The 17,347-nt window shown below is 37.2% G+C and overlaps 2 protein-coding genes across 3 annotated transcripts in view; one reads left to right on the top strand and one right to left on the bottom strand.

Moving 5' to 3' along the window:
- Nucleotides 1–618: 618 nt before the first annotated feature.
- LOC135074750 (cytochrome P450 9e2-like) lies at nucleotides 619–13,526 on the bottom strand. 2 transcript variants are annotated; one of them, XM_063969121.1, is made up of 11 exons: nucleotides 13,265–13,526; nucleotides 11,013–11,218; nucleotides 10,100–10,263; nucleotides 9,360–9,497; nucleotides 6,962–7,164; nucleotides 6,374–6,509; nucleotides 5,602–5,694; nucleotides 4,502–4,723; nucleotides 3,779–3,879; nucleotides 3,160–3,328; nucleotides 619–1,176 (listed from the first exon to the last, which is right to left on the bottom strand). In XM_063969121.1, exons 2-11 carry the CDS (start codon nucleotides 11,213–11,215, stop codon nucleotides 1,010–1,012), a joined length of 1,596 nt encoding a protein of 531 aa, XP_063825191.1. In that variant the 5' UTR covers nucleotides 11,216–11,218; nucleotides 13,265–13,526; the 3' UTR covers nucleotides 619–1,009. The 2 variants fall into 2 exon arrangements, with proteins under 2 accessions (XP_063825191.1, XP_063825190.1); XM_063969120.1 differs by lacking the exon at nucleotides 13,265–13,526 and adding an exon at nucleotides 11,608–11,664.
- The window catches only part of LOC135074873 (uncharacterized), a 17,817-nt gene continuing 13,420 nt past the window's right edge, over nucleotides 12,951–17,347 (top strand). Inside the window, exons 1-8 of the mRNA XM_063969255.1 lie at nucleotides 12,951–13,054; nucleotides 13,714–13,916; nucleotides 14,137–14,300; nucleotides 15,340–15,477; nucleotides 15,599–15,801; nucleotides 16,274–16,409; nucleotides 16,537–16,629; nucleotides 16,942–17,163. Of these exons, the coding sequence (XP_063825325.1) occupies nucleotides 13,717–13,916; nucleotides 14,137–14,300; nucleotides 15,340–15,477; nucleotides 15,599–15,801; nucleotides 16,274–16,409; nucleotides 16,537–16,629; nucleotides 16,942–17,163 (1,156 nt within the window). The 5' untranslated portion in view covers nucleotides 12,951–13,054; nucleotides 13,714–13,716. The remainder of the gene's footprint in view (nucleotides 13,055–13,713; nucleotides 13,917–14,136; nucleotides 14,301–15,339; nucleotides 15,478–15,598; nucleotides 15,802–16,273; nucleotides 16,410–16,536; nucleotides 16,630–16,941; nucleotides 17,164–17,347) is intronic.

The raw sequence follows: 17,347 nt of genomic DNA, 5'->3' as shown, positions 1-17,347 counted from the left end.
GCGCGGCCGCAGGTTCGTGAAGTATATTTGTTATCCGCCCCGTGTGACGAGCGTTTAGCGCTTACCCGTGTCGATAATGCATTGTCGATACCGATATCGATGATTCAATACAAATGCAAAAATTAGTTTTAATAATTATATTAGTGTGTAAGTATTATATTTTAGATTTAGGTTAGTGTTTAATTTATTTTAAGTTAGTTTAATCATTTAATGTTTACAATTTTGTTTATTTAATTTAATTAATTTTGAATACAAGAAGTGCTTGACTGTAAATAGTAATTTGTACTTTAATGTAGGAATATGTTATGGTAAAAAAAGCACACACAATCTTATAGGCTCCTTGATTTACTAAGGCTGGGTTGTACCACCTAACTTTGACCGTAACTATAACGATAATTGTATAGAGTTTGACAAATTTTTGACGTTTAATAAAGTTAAAGTAAGAATGGTGCAACTCAACCTAAGACGTGTCATTACCTAACTCGCACAAACGTGATGATGACGTAATGTTTTAGTTTCCTGTTGCAATGCTTGTCAGGTGGAATAAATTGGTAGGTAATTACATTATTAAAATGAATCATTGTTTGTTTGCTATTATTTCAAGAAAATCACAAAGAATTTGATAAAGAAATCAGTCGGATATGAATCAGGGTGATTCAATATCTGAATAAGAGCGTATAATTTTGAAACAAAGTGGAAATTACTGGTGCGTCATAATCTTACAAAATTTCAAAAATCATCAAGTAGCTGTCGTAAAAACTACCACTCGTTTCTTCAAGAACGGTATCTAAATTGTTCAATAATCATAATCTTTTATTTTGACTTGGTCGATGACCAAGCTAAAACACAGTCAGTCAATCAAATAGACTTAACAACCAAGCCGACACGCCCCATCACTCCTTCTAAGTTTATGATCACACCTATCCCTGAAGATCACGACCGTGCACATCATTCCCTTAACGAAGCTCACGCTCGTGTGGCTTGGGTCCGAACAGAGATCAAGAAAGGTTTACTCGCGGACCTTGAACGTCATCCAGTGGCCGCCCTTGGCGCGAAGATTGACTGAGCTGTTGCACAGGCGGATGGGAGCGCATGTGCGTGCGCATGGTGTTAACTCGAAGTGGAGGAGCAGCTGGTACAGCATGGCTTTGATCTCGCACAGCGCGAACCTGGACCCTGGGGGACAAATATATTGTTAGCTAAAGCCTGGTCTCTGAGCACGTAGAATTTTGTCCAAAGACCCCAAGCTACCCATCCTTATCGCTCGCGCGTTATTATGTTGCTGTTGCGCTCACACACTCACTGCGGGCGCCCGTCGCACAGTCGCGACAGCAATATAATTACGCGCGAGCGATAAGGATGGGTAGCTTGGGATCTTTGGACAAAATTCTATGTGCTCGGAGACCAGACTATACAAAAATGAAATGCTTTTAACTTTAAACAAAACTGTATTCTAGATCACGTAAACTAAAGCAAGTAATACAAAACTACCATAGACCATACAAAAGACATATACCATATTCGCTGGGTGCGAAGTACTAGGTGGGGGGGACATAATCTATCGCAGCGCTCATGGTGGTCAAAAGTAGAAATAATGTAAGCTCTGTCATCAGATGTATCTGTCAATGGCAAAGCGATTCTACATAATACATTTTAATATCATTAATTAATCGCATGAAAAGGGTCCTACTGGGAACTTAAATAAAAGAGTGGACTGTATTTCGATAGGGCTGTTTTAATAGCCGTTTACAATTTGGAAATAACTAAACTATACAACGTGGTAGTACAAAAATGAGTCACAGTAGTTGTTGTGCACAGATGTTTGCCTTATGATGAGAGCGTGAATTATTGAACTCTGCCCTTGTTTTGTTCTTAATTCTTCTACATCTCGGACTTGTCCAGCCAATACCAACAACTTTCCTTTAAATACGGTTTGTGGTTGGAATTTGATATTGTAACTCTCACAAACCCGGTCTTCAAAACGATACTCATTTCGATCTGAAAACGATATTTAATTTATTACTAGCGATACAGAAACATTTAAATATATTTACTGTTATATAATGAAACCGTTAAAGTAGCTTTTTCTTTTTGTTTTACTGTAAAACTACAACTATAAATGAAGTAAACAAACCCTGACACAATCAAAATTAAACACACTTTTTGGACTTACCTCATTTGATTTGAATGACCAAAATGATTTCAAAACCTTTTTTCCACCCAAATCGTGGTATCACAACAATTTATTAGTTGAAAATATTTGTTATTTTTTCATTTCGATATTTTTTCACAAATATACGACCTAAATGTCAATGTGACAGAACCCACAAAGTTGTGGACGCTAGTTGGCGCTGTAATCGTGCACGGAGCCAATACAAAAGAGTCCAAGATCATAGCCTAGCACCGGTGTTACCATATCTGTCGCCAACACATTATTGACAATCTTTTTTTAACTTTGTCAACATTGGAGTCATTAATATTAAGAATCAAACAACAAACTTCTGATCAGACCAATTTCAGCATGGAGAATGTAGACCAAATCTTGTTTGTCTTTAGTAAAATAAAGAAGTCATGTTTCTCGAGGAGACCATGACTAGATGACACTTGGAGTCAGACGTTGTGAACTAACATTGCTGTCTTGTGTGTATCGTATCGTAATTACAGTTTGGTGCTCTTTAGCGCACAACTACCTACTTAATACCGCGCCTCGTAAATAGTCTGCCATCGGAACTTATAAAAAGTATCACGCAAATTTTGAAAATTAAATTTAAAAAACACTTTAACGTATTGTGAATGGATGCAGTTGTGGATATTATTATTATGATAATGATAGATAAGCACTGTTGTATTATTTTAATGTAATTATTTTATGTAAGCTCAAGATAGTCTTAAGAATAAACCCTAGTGGTTTTTATAGTCTATCGATATTATACATATTATTATAATGTACTGTTTTTTTTTCAATGATAAATAAATAAAAATTTGGGGGATTGAGTTCGATTCTCAACTAAACTTATTTACTGAAAAAAAATACTGTACACTTGAACCACCCTGAAATTATGAAAATTCAGGCGTCAGAAAGCACGTCAAATCACTGTATCTGTCTTACAGAATTTTTATGTCAGAAGCGTTAATTATTGTAGAAGAATACATCCTTACCAATACAGTTTCTGGGTCCAATTCCGAAAGGTAGGTACGTGAAGGATTTGATGTTGTTCTTGTTTTCATCGGAGAACCGCTCCGGATCGAATTTGTCCGGGTCCGGGTAGAACTCCGGACTGCGGTGCAGGGCCCACACTGGGATCACTAGGCCTTCGCCGCGGCGAATCTGATAATGGAAAATTATTAACAACCTGTTTTAAAAGAAAACTTTAAACCTAAGCGCAGACTACTGATTTTAAGTTGGCCAATAGTTGGACCGGGTTGTTGATCAGTACGGAGATGTATGAAAGTGCGCACATTACACCGATTTGGAATCGGCCGATTCTTCATACAAATTAGAATTGGGTCCAACTATCGGCCAACTAAAAGTCGGTGGTCTGCGCCTAGGCTAAGGCTGGATTGCACCATCTTACTTTGACTTTGACAAACGTCAAAAATCTGTCAAACTCCTTACAAAAACACCGGTTATCGTTAAAGTTACGTCAAAGTTAAGTGGTGCAACTCAGCCTAAGAAGTCTTTCTTTGCCCTTAACTAGACAACCGTCAAGCATTTTGGAATAAAATAAGTATTTATAAAATTTCTACGTATGTAAGTAGATACCTAATAAACACTTACGATATAATCATCAGTGGAGTTTTTGTTAGGTTTCCCCAAGTTGTAGTCCTTGATGCAGATCCGGTCCACCATGAAGCCGGGGCCCCACATCCTCATCAGCTCTGAAGAAAAATCATTCCATTAAAATCGTTCTCGTAAATCTTAAATGATTTTCAACAAATAACAAAATCATGTCGCGAAAATTCGACAGTCTAGTCGTGTCAAAAGAAAAACAACAGAAAAGCGAAAACTAAATGAAAAAAGTACGCATTTTCTTGGTGGCCAGTATCGCGCAGTCAAGGAATCTAACTGTGCCGTGCGCGGCCGCTTAGAAATAATTAATTTCAAATCTGGAATTACTATAATGATTTGTTTGAGCTTCTTTTTCCTTTTATTTTTTTTAAATAAATAAAAAATGTAAGGTAAAGTGTAGTTACTGTACTACAAATGTTTATAATATTACCATTGTACGAGTCGAGTATAGGTTTCAAGAACATTTATTTTTGATTAAAAACATTACAGTCACTTACATGAGAAATTAACAAATTTTATGTAGGTAGATAATTTACAAGTTGTCCAATAGCCAGAAAAAGCAGATGTACTTCTGCGGGAACCGTCCTAACAAACCTGTACTTACGTGAACTTTGTTGTACATACGTATAAATACGTATGTACTTAAGAAGGAAAGGAAGAGCTTCCTCGTTGTGGATAAAAAAAATCATTAAAATATTTTGATCTACAGACCTGACACCACCATATCCATATAGGGCATCTTCTGCAGATCGTTGAAGTCGAGTTTCCCTCCGTTCTTGGCGTTGTACTCCTTAATTTCCTTCACCAGCCGCTCCTGGATATCTGGGTTGATGGCCAGCTCGTGAAGTGCGAAGGCCATGCTCGAGGACACGGTCTCGAAGCCTCCGATGAGGAAGACCATGGTCTGAGCTATGAGGTCGTCTTGAGACCAGTCTGGGACGAAATAATGGTATTATAGTCCAGTCAAATTAGACATGAACCCTGCAATAATTCGCATACAGCTGAAAATTGGTACGAATGTACGGAGCACCATTATGAATTAACTGTGAAAAGTCCCCATCGATTCGACATGTGCTAAAAAAAAATAATTCAAGGTTAAACTTAAAAAATACGGGTTTTTGAGATTTTCAGCCAGATGGTAAGTTTTATTACAAAAATATGTATGATAAGGTTTAAGACCATACAATTATCTATCAAAATTGTCTATAATTACACTTTCTCCTAAGAGTCAGCGTTTCTGAGATTCGATGATCCGAAGAGTCAAAAAAGTGTTTTCCTCATGTCTAATTTGACTGGACTATTATTGATAGCTTCTGCCCGAGTGGATTGGGTCAGGAACAATCTAGCTTGTTACTGGTAAAAAAATCATCGGTTCGGTAATTCCAAAGATTACTTCCTATTATAAACAACACAACTAACAAATTCTATTTAGGTGTATATTTTAATAACACTATTGACTAACACTACATAATTCATCTTTACTACGTGTGTAAGTTTTAAAATCACGATAGATTATGAATTGTTATTTGAGAATAACTCCTGGTATAACAGGCACATTGTCACTATGGGAAATTTATGTCAAAATTACAAGTTTATCTTGTTTGGTCTACTCTTGTTTGGTCGAATCCACCTATAATGGACCACGACTGCAATTTGTATTTGCAACCGGAAAATACATGGATGCGGACAGCGCAGGACCGGTCATATGGAAATCCATGGGGGAGGCCTTTGTCCAGCAGTGGACATCATTTATCTGAAACGAAAGAAAGTGTTCAGTGATTCTAGATGATGATAAGACAATGAGTTCTTACCAACTTTAGGCTTCGCCTTGCCCACTGCTGACTCCTCTACTGTCGCGAATCCAGCATCTGTGTCTTTCACTTTGTCGTCGTGTGTCAACTTTCCTGCGAAGAGAAAAATGTATGATAAGAGCGAAATCTTAAACTCTCTGTCTGTCTTTATGTTAATTTTAGTCCTTTTTATGATCATGGTAATTTGTGTAAAGTTTTAACAGATTAATGAAGCATATAAATACAGCGTTAATTAAAAAATCGATTGTTGATAACAATAAATATTTACTCGTATCACTTTCTATCAAGTGCTCGAATAGTTAATCGATCAATCTGAAACTGATTATGCATTAAAAGCCACTTAATTTATTTTATTTACATTGGCAGGTAATAGGTGAGGCAATTTTATCAGTCAGTACCTACACTTTAGTGCTTATTCTCCATTTTGATTTTAATCATCCTACCATTGCCTATCTATAGTCTGGTCCGGGAGCACGTAGAATTTTGTCCAATGACCCCAAGCTACCCATCCTTATCGCTCGCACGTAATTATGTTGCTGTCGCGCTCGCACACTCACTGCGGGCGCCCGTCCCACAGTCGCGACAGCAATATAATTACGCGCGAGCGATAAGGATGGGTAGCTTGGGGTCATTGGACAAAATTCTACGTGCTCCCGGACCAGACTATAGGCAAAGCAGACGAAAAATGTTGGTATCAATGAAATGATTTGAAAGTGCCACTCTTCTTTGCCAACAGCGATCTCTTTCACTCAACCTGTGGAGGGGAGACTACCTTTCTTAGCTTCCAGCAAGAGATGGATCATGTCCGGGCGCACGATGTTCTTGTCCTCTCGCTCGCGCATAGTGCCCGATATCAGCGACCTGAAGAACACCATCGTCCTGTGGCTGAATACTGTTATTTTCAGTTTCTGAAAGCAAAACGTTATACTTTATTTGTTAATTTAGACAACCAACAAGAGTAGACTAATAAAAAAACCTTCTAACACATTAACAATCATTGACTAAGGCTGGGTTGCACCATGTTACTTTAACTTTGACAAACGTCAAAAATCTGTCAATCCCTTACAAAATGCACCGGTTATCGTCATAGTTACAGTTAAAGTTAGGTGGTGCAACTCGGCCTAAACTTGAACTGAACTAAAGGTTAATAACTATCTAACTGCATTTTCGTTTCAGTTGAAAACCAAACTGCATAAAATTTACTTTTTTGTTTGCAGAACGGACTGCGGAAATATCGAAGTATCTGTCTGAACTTGAAGGTGGTGGCCTCTTTGTCCATAGCGTAGAACAAGTTGCCCTTCTCGTACTTATTACATTACATTTATAGGCGTTACCTTACATTGATTTAAAAATGACTTACCGACATGAGTTTCGGGAAGGAATTGTACCCGAAGAAAACTAATATCTGTCTGAACTTGAAGGTGGAGGCCTCCTTGCCCATCTTGTAGAACTCGTTGTCCTGCTGCGCCTGCGAGTCCACCTTCAGCCCGAAGGCGCACGACGCGATCACGTCGTTGGCGTAGCGCGACGTCAGGTCTTTGGCTTCTACTTCGATTGAACTTGCTGTGGGTTGGGAGAAAAACCTCAAAAAATGCTTTTTCATAAAATCATGTTATTAACTTTGGCTTGCAAAGAATACTTTTACCACAGTATATTTAAGAGCTAAAGCAGTACGGAAACTTAGCCCTTTCGGCGAGTTAAATACCTACACTTCAACTGAGTGTTAGGGTTGGCACTCTTAATCTTTATAAAATAATAAGGTTCTTACTTACTTATTTATTAAAATGTTTATTTAGGTTTTTTAATTATCAAATACCTAATGGAATAAATTAATTGACTAAGTAGTCAACAAAAAAAATAAAACGTTAATTAGGTTCTATAATGTTCGAATACATAATCGAATAAATTGATTAAGTATTATTAGAGGCCGGTAGAAGATCTATTCTCATAAAATTCATAAAAAAATCATAAAATTCATTTATTTTTGCAAATAGGCTTTAAAAAAGCGCTTTTACACGTCACAATATTAACCCTACCACTGCTTCGGGACAATAAATGGGCCAGTGCTGAGAAGAAGCAGCGCAAGAAACTCAGTCACTATTGTCAGCCATAAATAAAATACCGGATACTTACTTTCACATACCTATTGCCTCATTTTAAATACAGTTCATTAGTAGGTACCTACAAAAGCGTGCGGAGCAAATTACTTTATCAAATAGAACACTGCAAAAAAGTGTTAAAAAGCGTAATTACGTAATTTAATAAGAACTATTACAAAATCAGATGTAAGCACTTTATTTAAAAAGTAATATTTAATCATTTTTACAATTCAGAATTATTACGAAGTTTAAAAAATGAAAGTTCTGGTTTTGAAAATGCCGAGTTTAAGCAGCCTTATACTACGCAATACACTCGTGGCATGTTTTTAAAAATACAGCGGACAGTGCATGCAATAAAATTATTATTAAAAACACAACGCGCGCGACACTCGCGATGAATGGACTGCGAGGCTCGTGTAAAGCGTGCGTCTGTGTGCGTGAGTCTGATTTCGAGCGTTTGTATGAAGCTTCCGTACTGTTTGATTTATCTACTGTGCTTTTACACTAGGGATTTATAAATGTTTTGGTTTGAATAATTTTAACCTAATAGCCAATAGAGACCAAAGTGACTGACATAGCCCGCAGAATCGCTAAAATCAAGTGGCAGTGGGCGGGGCGTATAGCTCGCATTGCAGTGATGGCCGCTGGGACAGAAAAGTTCTCGAGTGGCGACCACGAAACGAAAGACGTAGTGTGGGCTGGCCTTCCACTAGGTGGACCGACGATCTGGTGAAGGTTGCGGGAGGTGTCTGGATGCGGGCGGCACAGGACTGGTCTTTGTGGAAATCCTTGGGGGAGGCCTTTGTCCAGCAGTCGACGTCATTCGGCTGAAACGAACTAAAGAACGAACCTAATAGCCGTTTCTAAAATCACTGGCAATGTTTAGAGTTATGGGGTTTTGAAAAATAGTGATGAATATTTTTTTACATCTAACGTAAACAGATTTAAAGGTATGTTACGCATAATAAGGCGTCCATTATGTGCCGGCATGTCCAAACTGATCGCAGTAACCTTGGCCATGACATTGGATGGTAACTGGTCTTATTAGGCCTACCTATTAAAGTAGTCTTCACCAACCAAAAATAAAGCTTACTTATTTGCTACTATTAAATTCTGTCCCTATCATTGGAATAGAAGGTAATATAATATTATTAATTAAACTACACGATTTTTTAATCAAATTCGCAGCGATTCTATTAATAAAAATGTCGTAGTCACTCTACAATATCTTTATATTACGATTATATTTATTAGATTACAAAAAAATACCTAAGTACTAGATAATAGAAATATTAAGAAGATAATATCATTAAGGCAATTGACACCCAACTGATATCTACACACTGCAGCACTAGTATTTAGCGATTTGCTAGAACGATTAAAATACAATGTGAACTCAAGAAAAAATAAATCTATAATTTTTTATTCCTGTTAATATTTCTATGATATATGTCTTTTAAACGCAGCGTAGGACGTCCACCCACAAGGTGGACCGATGACCTGATGAAGGTAGCAGGAAGGCACTGGATGTAGGCCGTTACCAACCGTGCGATGTGGAAGCCATTGAGGGAGACCTATGTTCAGCAGTGGACGTCCTATGGCTGAAATTATGACGACGATGTTGATGTCTTTTACCTCCTATAGCATGCTACTACGTACTTCCAGACTCCTGAATCTGCTTCTTGAGGCAGCTGATCATCTGATTCCCCACCTCCACCATGAAGGGAATCATCAGGCGGATCTTGGAGCTGGTGAACGCCGGGCTTAGGGTCGCGCGCATGTTACGCCATTCGTCACCTGTAAATATTAATAATATAGGCACAAAATGTGATATTTTATGAGTAAATGTACTATCCTAGACTGCATCTTACTTAACACCAGGTAAGATTGCGGTCAAATACCTGCCTTGTCTAGCATAAAAAAAAAACGCAATAACCTGGAATTGGGTATAAAGAATCCTTTAATTTTTGATATTTAATTGTACTGAAAAAGGGCGTGTCTAAAGGTTAAATAATGCACAGATGCACGCGCAGCTATAGTTACAACATTGAGAATAAGGGCAATAGGGCTACCTGTCAGAGTACGACACGAAAATACATACATACCTACTCGTAGCTAATGACCAGAATTGAAAAAAAAAAGAAATCGCATGTTCAACGTTTGTTTGTAATTATAAAAACAACAACGAGCATTCTCTACCAGTCCACCATTATGTGTTTCGTGATGATTGCTTAGTGGATTTGATTGTTAAAATAATTTCCTTAAATGCCTTTGATAGGTATAATAAGGCCTATTTTCCACCAAAGCGGAGCGGAGAAGTGGAAATAATGTAATCTGATTGGTTATTAAAAACGATTCTCTGCTTTGGTCCGCCTTGGTGGAAACCAGGCCTAATTTACCTTTCAACGAGAACAGATTCCTTCCCCAAAACGGATCGAGCTTGTCGTCCACCACTGTGCGGTGGTCGAGGAAGTGCTCGAAGTCCTTGATGGTCACCTTCTTGGCCAGCTCCAGGTCGCGGATCACCACCAGCGGGTTGGTGAACTCGAAGTTGCCGACGAACCTTTATGCACAACGAGGTAAAGGTCAATGTTCAATAAATCATTGTTCGGGGCAAAAAGTGGTATGAACTGGACTATTCCCACCACTCGTTCCCACAGCCGTAGAATAGAATGCATTGGGATAAGATCAACAGCTTGACCGCCAAAAAGTGGTATGAAATACAACTAAAGACATACCTAAGTTGGATGGTAGATGGATCACGTGACACGCATTTAAAGGCATTGTCAATTAATAACGCACATGTCTATCAAATGTTCTGTCTTCTGTATTATCTTACAGAGCTCAATAAGCCCTCAATGGTTAAGTTTTTGGTGAGTAAGTAGTAGGTAGTTGTCTCAGAATAGTAACCTGCTATTTATTTGTTTTTACTTATAGAGTAGGTTTACAACTAAAACAACGTTGTATTATGATAGGTACCTAGATAGCGAATAAACAAACTTATAAATAAATACTAGATAGAACGTTAATTTAAATGAACAAAAAGAGATAAACGTCCGTGACTCTGCGTATAAATAAAGATGTAAATACTTAAAAACACTATGGCTGGGTTGCACCATCTTACTTAGACTTACAAACGTAAAAAATCTGTCAAACTCCATACAAAAAGCACTGGTTATCGTTATAGTTACTGACAAAGTTAGGTGGTGCAACTCAGTCTACATATTATATGTACTACATATTATCAGCAGACTTATTATACTTATTGTTTTTACTATACCTAAATACAAACACTAGACATTTATCACGAACCTCTCTTCGGGAAAGCTATCATAGAGCCTCTTCAGGTAGTCTGAGAAGTGTTCGTATCTCAGCGTCATGCCGGCCATGTTGCCCAGCAGTGGGACCGGCGTGAAGTGCTTGAGCCCACGCTGCCGGAGGCTTGAGTATAGTTGGCGGTAGTACAGGTAGAACGCCGCCAGGGCCACGACGCTCCATATTAGTATAAGAAGCATGTTCTGTGAACGAAAATAGAAAAACATAGGTACACATTTTTTTCAAGTAGAGAGAGATAAACAATTGGATGGATTTGGTAAAACTTTATAATGTTACACCTCTTAAGACCGACGTAGGACAAGGAAACTGAGATTTTTTTGGAGACAAAAATGCTGTCTGTACATACTATTACATCCCAAATTAGATACGATATATTATAGGTATCGAAGAGATAGGGATTTTTAACCTGTCTGCAAAAACTAAAGTTCTATTCAATAAGCGACAGACCACCTTTTATGGACATTGATCATATGGTCACTGCGTAGTCTCAAAGAATAAGTAATAGTAAGTACTACCAGTATTACGCACAAAAACGCGAACATCCTGCTAATGTATTATTTTATTTACTCACATTACGATTAATCAATCACAGAAGCACGTTTTACGACGCCTGTGTACGGCGAGGGACTGAGGTGATAAAACATTTAAATTTTATAAACATTAGATTAAAACCAAACATACTTATCAAGTACCTAGTGTAGTTGTTGTTGGCAAATTCCGTGATTCGTTATTTTACAAAAGACGATAATCTATTCACAAACTCTACTTTTTAAATCTGTAAAACACAAATTGTCAAAAGACTGTAGATAAATAGGAGCAATTCAGACTTTAATAAATTTTCCTTTTAAATGACAAAATAGCAAAGTACAGACTGCCCATCAGACTATACATTTTTGTTGCAATGTCGCTTTTTCTGCAACTACATAAATAAAATAAATGGCAATGGATCGTTTTTAAATTATATAACTAAACAAGGATAGAGATACGTCAGTATGTGGTATCTGAATATGCTTCGCTACCGCCGTTCGTGAATTGACAAATCGTGCGATTTTCCTACAACATAGAATGGCACAACACTTGTAGGCGCCTGCTCTTGAATCTCAAATGGAGTATGGTTGTATCCTTCCATTCACGTGTTTTTAACGCCAGCTGATATTGGCACTCGTGTGTCGACAAACTACGCGTGGATGTCTACCTCAAGATTAGGACCTTATTATACCAGCATTTAACAACATTATGCTGTATGAATAAATTCAAGCCTTCTTGAAACTTTATTAGCCTTTGAATGCTTCATTCTTATTGTCACGTGGATAAGGATGAAGCTATAAATACTTGCTCTAATGCATGATGAGACGCTTGTCACTATGTATGTCATATTTGCAATTAAAAGTCGATACGTGAATATATTTATAAGTAGCGTTTTATGACAATCAACATTCGAGTCACGTAACGTTTATACACTATTTAAACATGTTTGAGGACTCCTTTTTAACCCAAAAGCGTCCTCTCCTGGACAAAGGCCAGTTCCACAACGCATCCAGGCGCCTCCCGCGACCTTCACCAGATAGTCGCAACGAGTAAGCAGCGAGTAGTTGAAGGTTAATACACAACGGGGTTACCGCACAGATCACAGAAACTAAAGGGAGATGTTACAAGGGGGGCGGGGTCTGTAGCAGCAAGATGACCAAAAACAGAAAGAGAATATTGCAAATGCAATGTATGTACTTACTATGTTGATATTATAAGGATTACTTGCCTTCCAGAAGATTCTCCTAAATAAAGATTATACTTAAGTGGAAATTACTATGAATTATGATGAAACGATTCCGAATTATTGTAATAAACAAACATTTTTATGAAATAAACCTGAAATGGAAGAACTATGTACCTTAATTTGGCATCAGTTATCTGGCACTAGATTAGATTGAGTAAATAAATATTGTACTACATTCATCGACACTACAGTGCCAGTGCGCGGTCTACACAGACGCCAGGCGTTATCACACAGAAAATAACAAGTATGTATCAAAGTTTGTTTATAAATAAACCCTACGCTGTTGTTTGATAACATATTTTGCATAAATAAATCCTTAACAGTGACAGGCAACGCGTGTATCTTATTTTGTTCTGACTTTTATTAAAAGTGACCTCTAATTTATGTATAAATAGTCGATTAGTTAATCGTTTTATCTAAGTATAATTATTATAAAATACTTTGTCATACTTACCTAACTAATTACAATAGGCCAGGGTGAAAATGAAATAATTAAACATTTATTATTCTAATTCAAATTTTCATGAACTGTCCAACTAAGTAGAGTCCTCACCAAATATACACTCCCAAATACTGACAATAACAACTTTAAAACGAGCTAACTGGACCATAACACACAGCTCTTTGTTATTTATCTCCAAAAACGTAAATTAGTTAATAAACGTCGCTTCAAAACAGCGTAGTTGCTCAGATTGGGCCTCACTCATGCGCAGAGTCACGGTCATCGCTGTGTGGACACGACTAATACACGCGTAAAGAGGTAGGATTAAATATGTTTAGATACTACGACACAATTCACATAACTAATGCTTAAAAGGTTGCCGTCGCACCTCACTAGCGCTAGATTTACCAACGGCTCGGATATTTTTTTCATCATGGCCATCATGTGTATTGTTGTTCCAGAATATGCTGCTCTACATATGGATAGCAACCATTTTCGCAGCCCTCTGGCTGTACTTGAGACGAGTACACTCGAGGTTCACCCGGTATGGCGTGAAGGAGATAACACCTGTCCCATTTTTCGGCAACCAGCTACCAGGACTTAGGCAAAAGGAGCACCTAATAGAACATTTGGACCGGATCTACAAGTCCTTCCCGGAGGAGAAGTTAGTGGTATTTTGTTATTATTTATGAAATAGTCGATAGCTAATAATTTTTGTTGGGATATAGCTCCGAACACAGCTACAATACAGGGTATCTGAATAAAGAAGCGGGAGACTCAATAACAGATATAACACCTTCAAATGACAACAAAATAATGTCGGTACCAATCATTGTTTCATGCATGAGGACGTAATAGTGACTGTAATGTGAATAATGTTTCAGGTTTGTGGGAAGGTGGGAATTTACGAATCCAACGGTAATGCCACGAGACATCGAGCTGATAAAGAAGATAACAATCAAAGATTTCGAGTACTTTATTGACCACAGATCGGTGGTTGACGAACATAACGATCCATTCTTTGGTAGAAACTTGTTTGCTTTAAAAGGTAAAGTAAGGGAGAGTCCGGTAATTTGGACCAGTTTTTTTCAATCCCATTTTACACATAGTTTTCTTTTGTTTTTTGCTAATGTTCATGGTATATATTAAAGAGAAATTATTCAACTTACTATTTCATAGGTATTAATCAACATAATTGTTGTATTTTTAGCACAAATCAACAAAATACGAGTTCAGAGCTTCGGTCCAATTTAGCCAACCGGTTCGATAATTTGTACCACAGGGTTACTAAATGAGATTTCAATAAATTTCAAGCCTATAAAAAAACTATGGCAAAATATTATACGATACATTCTTAACAAATTAGGTAACGAAAAGGAACAGTAGTTAATAACATAGACAATCGATATTGTTTTACACGTTATCACGATTTTGAGTAAAAGTTTTGTAATTCCAATTATCGTAACGCACACTTGTACCTAATCTACTTTGCCAGTCTTTTGCTTTCATTTATTGTTAGTCAAACATAACTACGCTATTATAACTTCAAAATATGATTTACTAAAAAAAATTTCAAAATCCTTTGGTAAAGTTCCATACAACTTGATGTGGTACAATTTAGCCGACTAGGTGATAGTGCTTTTAAAAAATCGGTAAAAAATATAGCTTATAAATACCGAAAAATGTTTTAAATAATTGTAATCCAGACTAATTTACGCTTCTAAATAATATATTAGAAACATCCTGTGATTAAATTTAACAAAATTACAAACTAAACATGCATTGTCAAAAGTTACTTGAAAACAATGAAAAAATACTTTTCAAAATAAAACACACGTGTTCGTTGTCACGGCAAAAACCACATGGCGGATATTAATTGAATTTAGTTGTGTATCGCTGAGTGTTGCAATTACAGACATTCAATAAATACTTTACGAAATATGAGGGTGGTACAATTTACCCAGCGGTACAATATACCGAACTCTCTATATAACATATAACAGCTTTTAAAATATGTGAAAATGTTACAGATACTGCACTAAAAATGTATATGGTAAGTTGTTTTTATTCTTGTGTTCTCTTTTAAGGTGAAGAATGGAAAGACATGCGCTCGACCCTCAGCCCAGCGTTCACCAGCTCCAAGATCAGGTTGATGGTGCCCTTCATGTTGGAACTCGTCAACCAGATGATAGATACTTTGAAAGCGCAACTTAAAGAATCAAACGGTACGTAGGCTGTAGTGTAACACTACAATGCTAGAGTAAGCGGGAAATCACATGCGAGTAAAATGATTTTCTTTCTAATTGTTTTGTGAAGTATAATAAAGGTTTTATTTGTCATTTACAGAAAACTACATCGACGTTGATGTGAAAGACCTCACCACTCGTTACGCCAATGACGTCATCGCTTCGTGTGCTTTTGGGCTTAGAGTTAACTCTCACGCTGAACCCAACAACGAGTTTTATAGTGTGGGAAAAAAAGCCCTAAACTTTGGCTATAAAGCAATATTGAAATTTCTAGGATTTTTCCTTATTCCCGGCGTTATGAAAGTAAGTTTTAGTTCAGCATTAAGAAACTGACACTAAGCGGCAACTAGCTAGTTAAACTATGCTTTCTTTCTTTCTTCTTTCTATGAGGTATAGTCGTCACAAATTTAGACATTCTTCAATTGTGCTCTCATCGTAAAATTAAATTAGGCTTTATGAAGTGTAATTCAAGGCCAAGCAAACAAAGTACTAATCGTACTATCAGCGATATTGCATCATTAAGGCTGAGTTGAACCACCTAACTTTGACCTTAACTATAACGATAACCGGTGTATTTTGTATGGAGTTTGACAGATTTTTGACGTTTGTCAAAGTTAAAGTAAGATGGTGCAACCCAGCCTAAATAATTATTTAAATCATTATGACAGTGGATGACTTTTAAAAAAAACTTTTTTGCTTTGTTATTTCTGTTTGCTAAGTTATTAAAAGTTGACGTAAAAAAAAATACCTAAAAATATTGAAATCCTTGTTTTAGCATCTAAAGTTGAAAGTCTTTGATGAATCCATCACGAACTTCTTCAAAAACATGGTGACCGATACAATGCACGAAAGGGAGGTGCATAACATCTTCAGGCCAGACATGATACATTTACTGATGGAAGCAAAAAAAGGTACAACTTTAGAACTTATAAAATCAACAAAGCAAGCATTCTCAAAGATCTTACTTTCTTCGAACCCGAGGAATGTCAACCAATAACACGTTATATTATTTGTGATAACGATAATTTTATGTTGCAGGAAGACTGGTTCACGAAGACAAAAGCAATGACGCTGATGCAGGATTTGCAACTGTTGAGGAGTCTTTTGTTGGAAAGAAGAAAGTCAATAGAGGTAATACTGCTAGTAAATAGCTCTGTGAAATTTCAAATCTGAGGGTTTAATAACACTGTTACTCGTTGAGACATCTGTTCAACATTATATCTACAACCAGCAGTCACACTGTAGCCACTTAGCCAGTGACAGTGTCACTCGTTGGGAAAAAAGCAATCTCAACCAGTTACACTGTTATTCGTTAGGACTTAATTCAGTATATCCCAACAAACGGGCTTAACCGCTCTTTGCTACGTTACCCACGACTTTCTTATTTAATTTTAGTTATTACCAATATTATGATTGCTTAAAACTTTACCTGTAAATTTACAGAATGGTCCGACAGCGACCTGATCGCCCAAGCTGTGCTATTCTTCATCGCTGGATTCGAGACAGCTTCCACTGCGATGTCGTTTGCACTCCACGAGCTGGCCCTCAACCCAGATGTCCAGGACAAGCTGCTGGCTGAAATCAAAGAGAATGAAGCTAAAAACGGTGGCAGATTCGACTACAAGACCATTCAGAATATGGTTTACATGGACATGTTCGTTTCAGGTAATGTGGTGTAAAATTCTGTAGAATATTTTTTTTTGCAAATAGGCTTTGTGGTAGGGTTAACACTGGGACATGTAAAAGTACTTTTTAGTACTTTTACATGTCCCAGTGTTAACCCTACCACTGCTCCGGTACAATAAATGGGCCAGTGCTGAGAAGAAGCAGCGCAAGAAACTCAGTCACT

The sequence above is a fragment of the Ostrinia nubilalis genome, chromosome 9 (assembly GCF_963855985.1).
Source record: "Ostrinia nubilalis chromosome 9, ilOstNubi1.1, whole genome shotgun sequence".
Taxonomy (NCBI): domain Eukaryota; kingdom Metazoa; phylum Arthropoda; class Insecta; order Lepidoptera; family Crambidae; genus Ostrinia; species Ostrinia nubilalis.
The sequence above is the reverse complement of the archived record's forward strand: the minus strand, read 5'-3'. Positions and strand labels throughout refer to the sequence as shown.

What these genes read in the sequence shown, in the direction of transcription:
- LOC135074750 (XM_063969121.1), bottom strand. Translation starts at nt 11,215, where the DNA reads ATGCTTCTTATACTAATATGGAGCGTCGTGGCCCTGGCGGCGTTCTAC. An exon ending in GCAGATTCAGGAGTCTGGAA is followed by an intron (nt 7,165 to 9,359) that starts GTACGTAGTAGC and finishes CCCAACCCACAG; the next exon opens with CAAGTTCAATCGAAGTAGAA. An exon ending in CAAGGCGAAGCCTAAAGTTG is followed by an intron (nt 4,724 to 5,601) that starts GTAAGAACTCAT and finishes ATTTCGTCCCAG; the next exon opens with ACTGGTCTCAAGACGACCTC.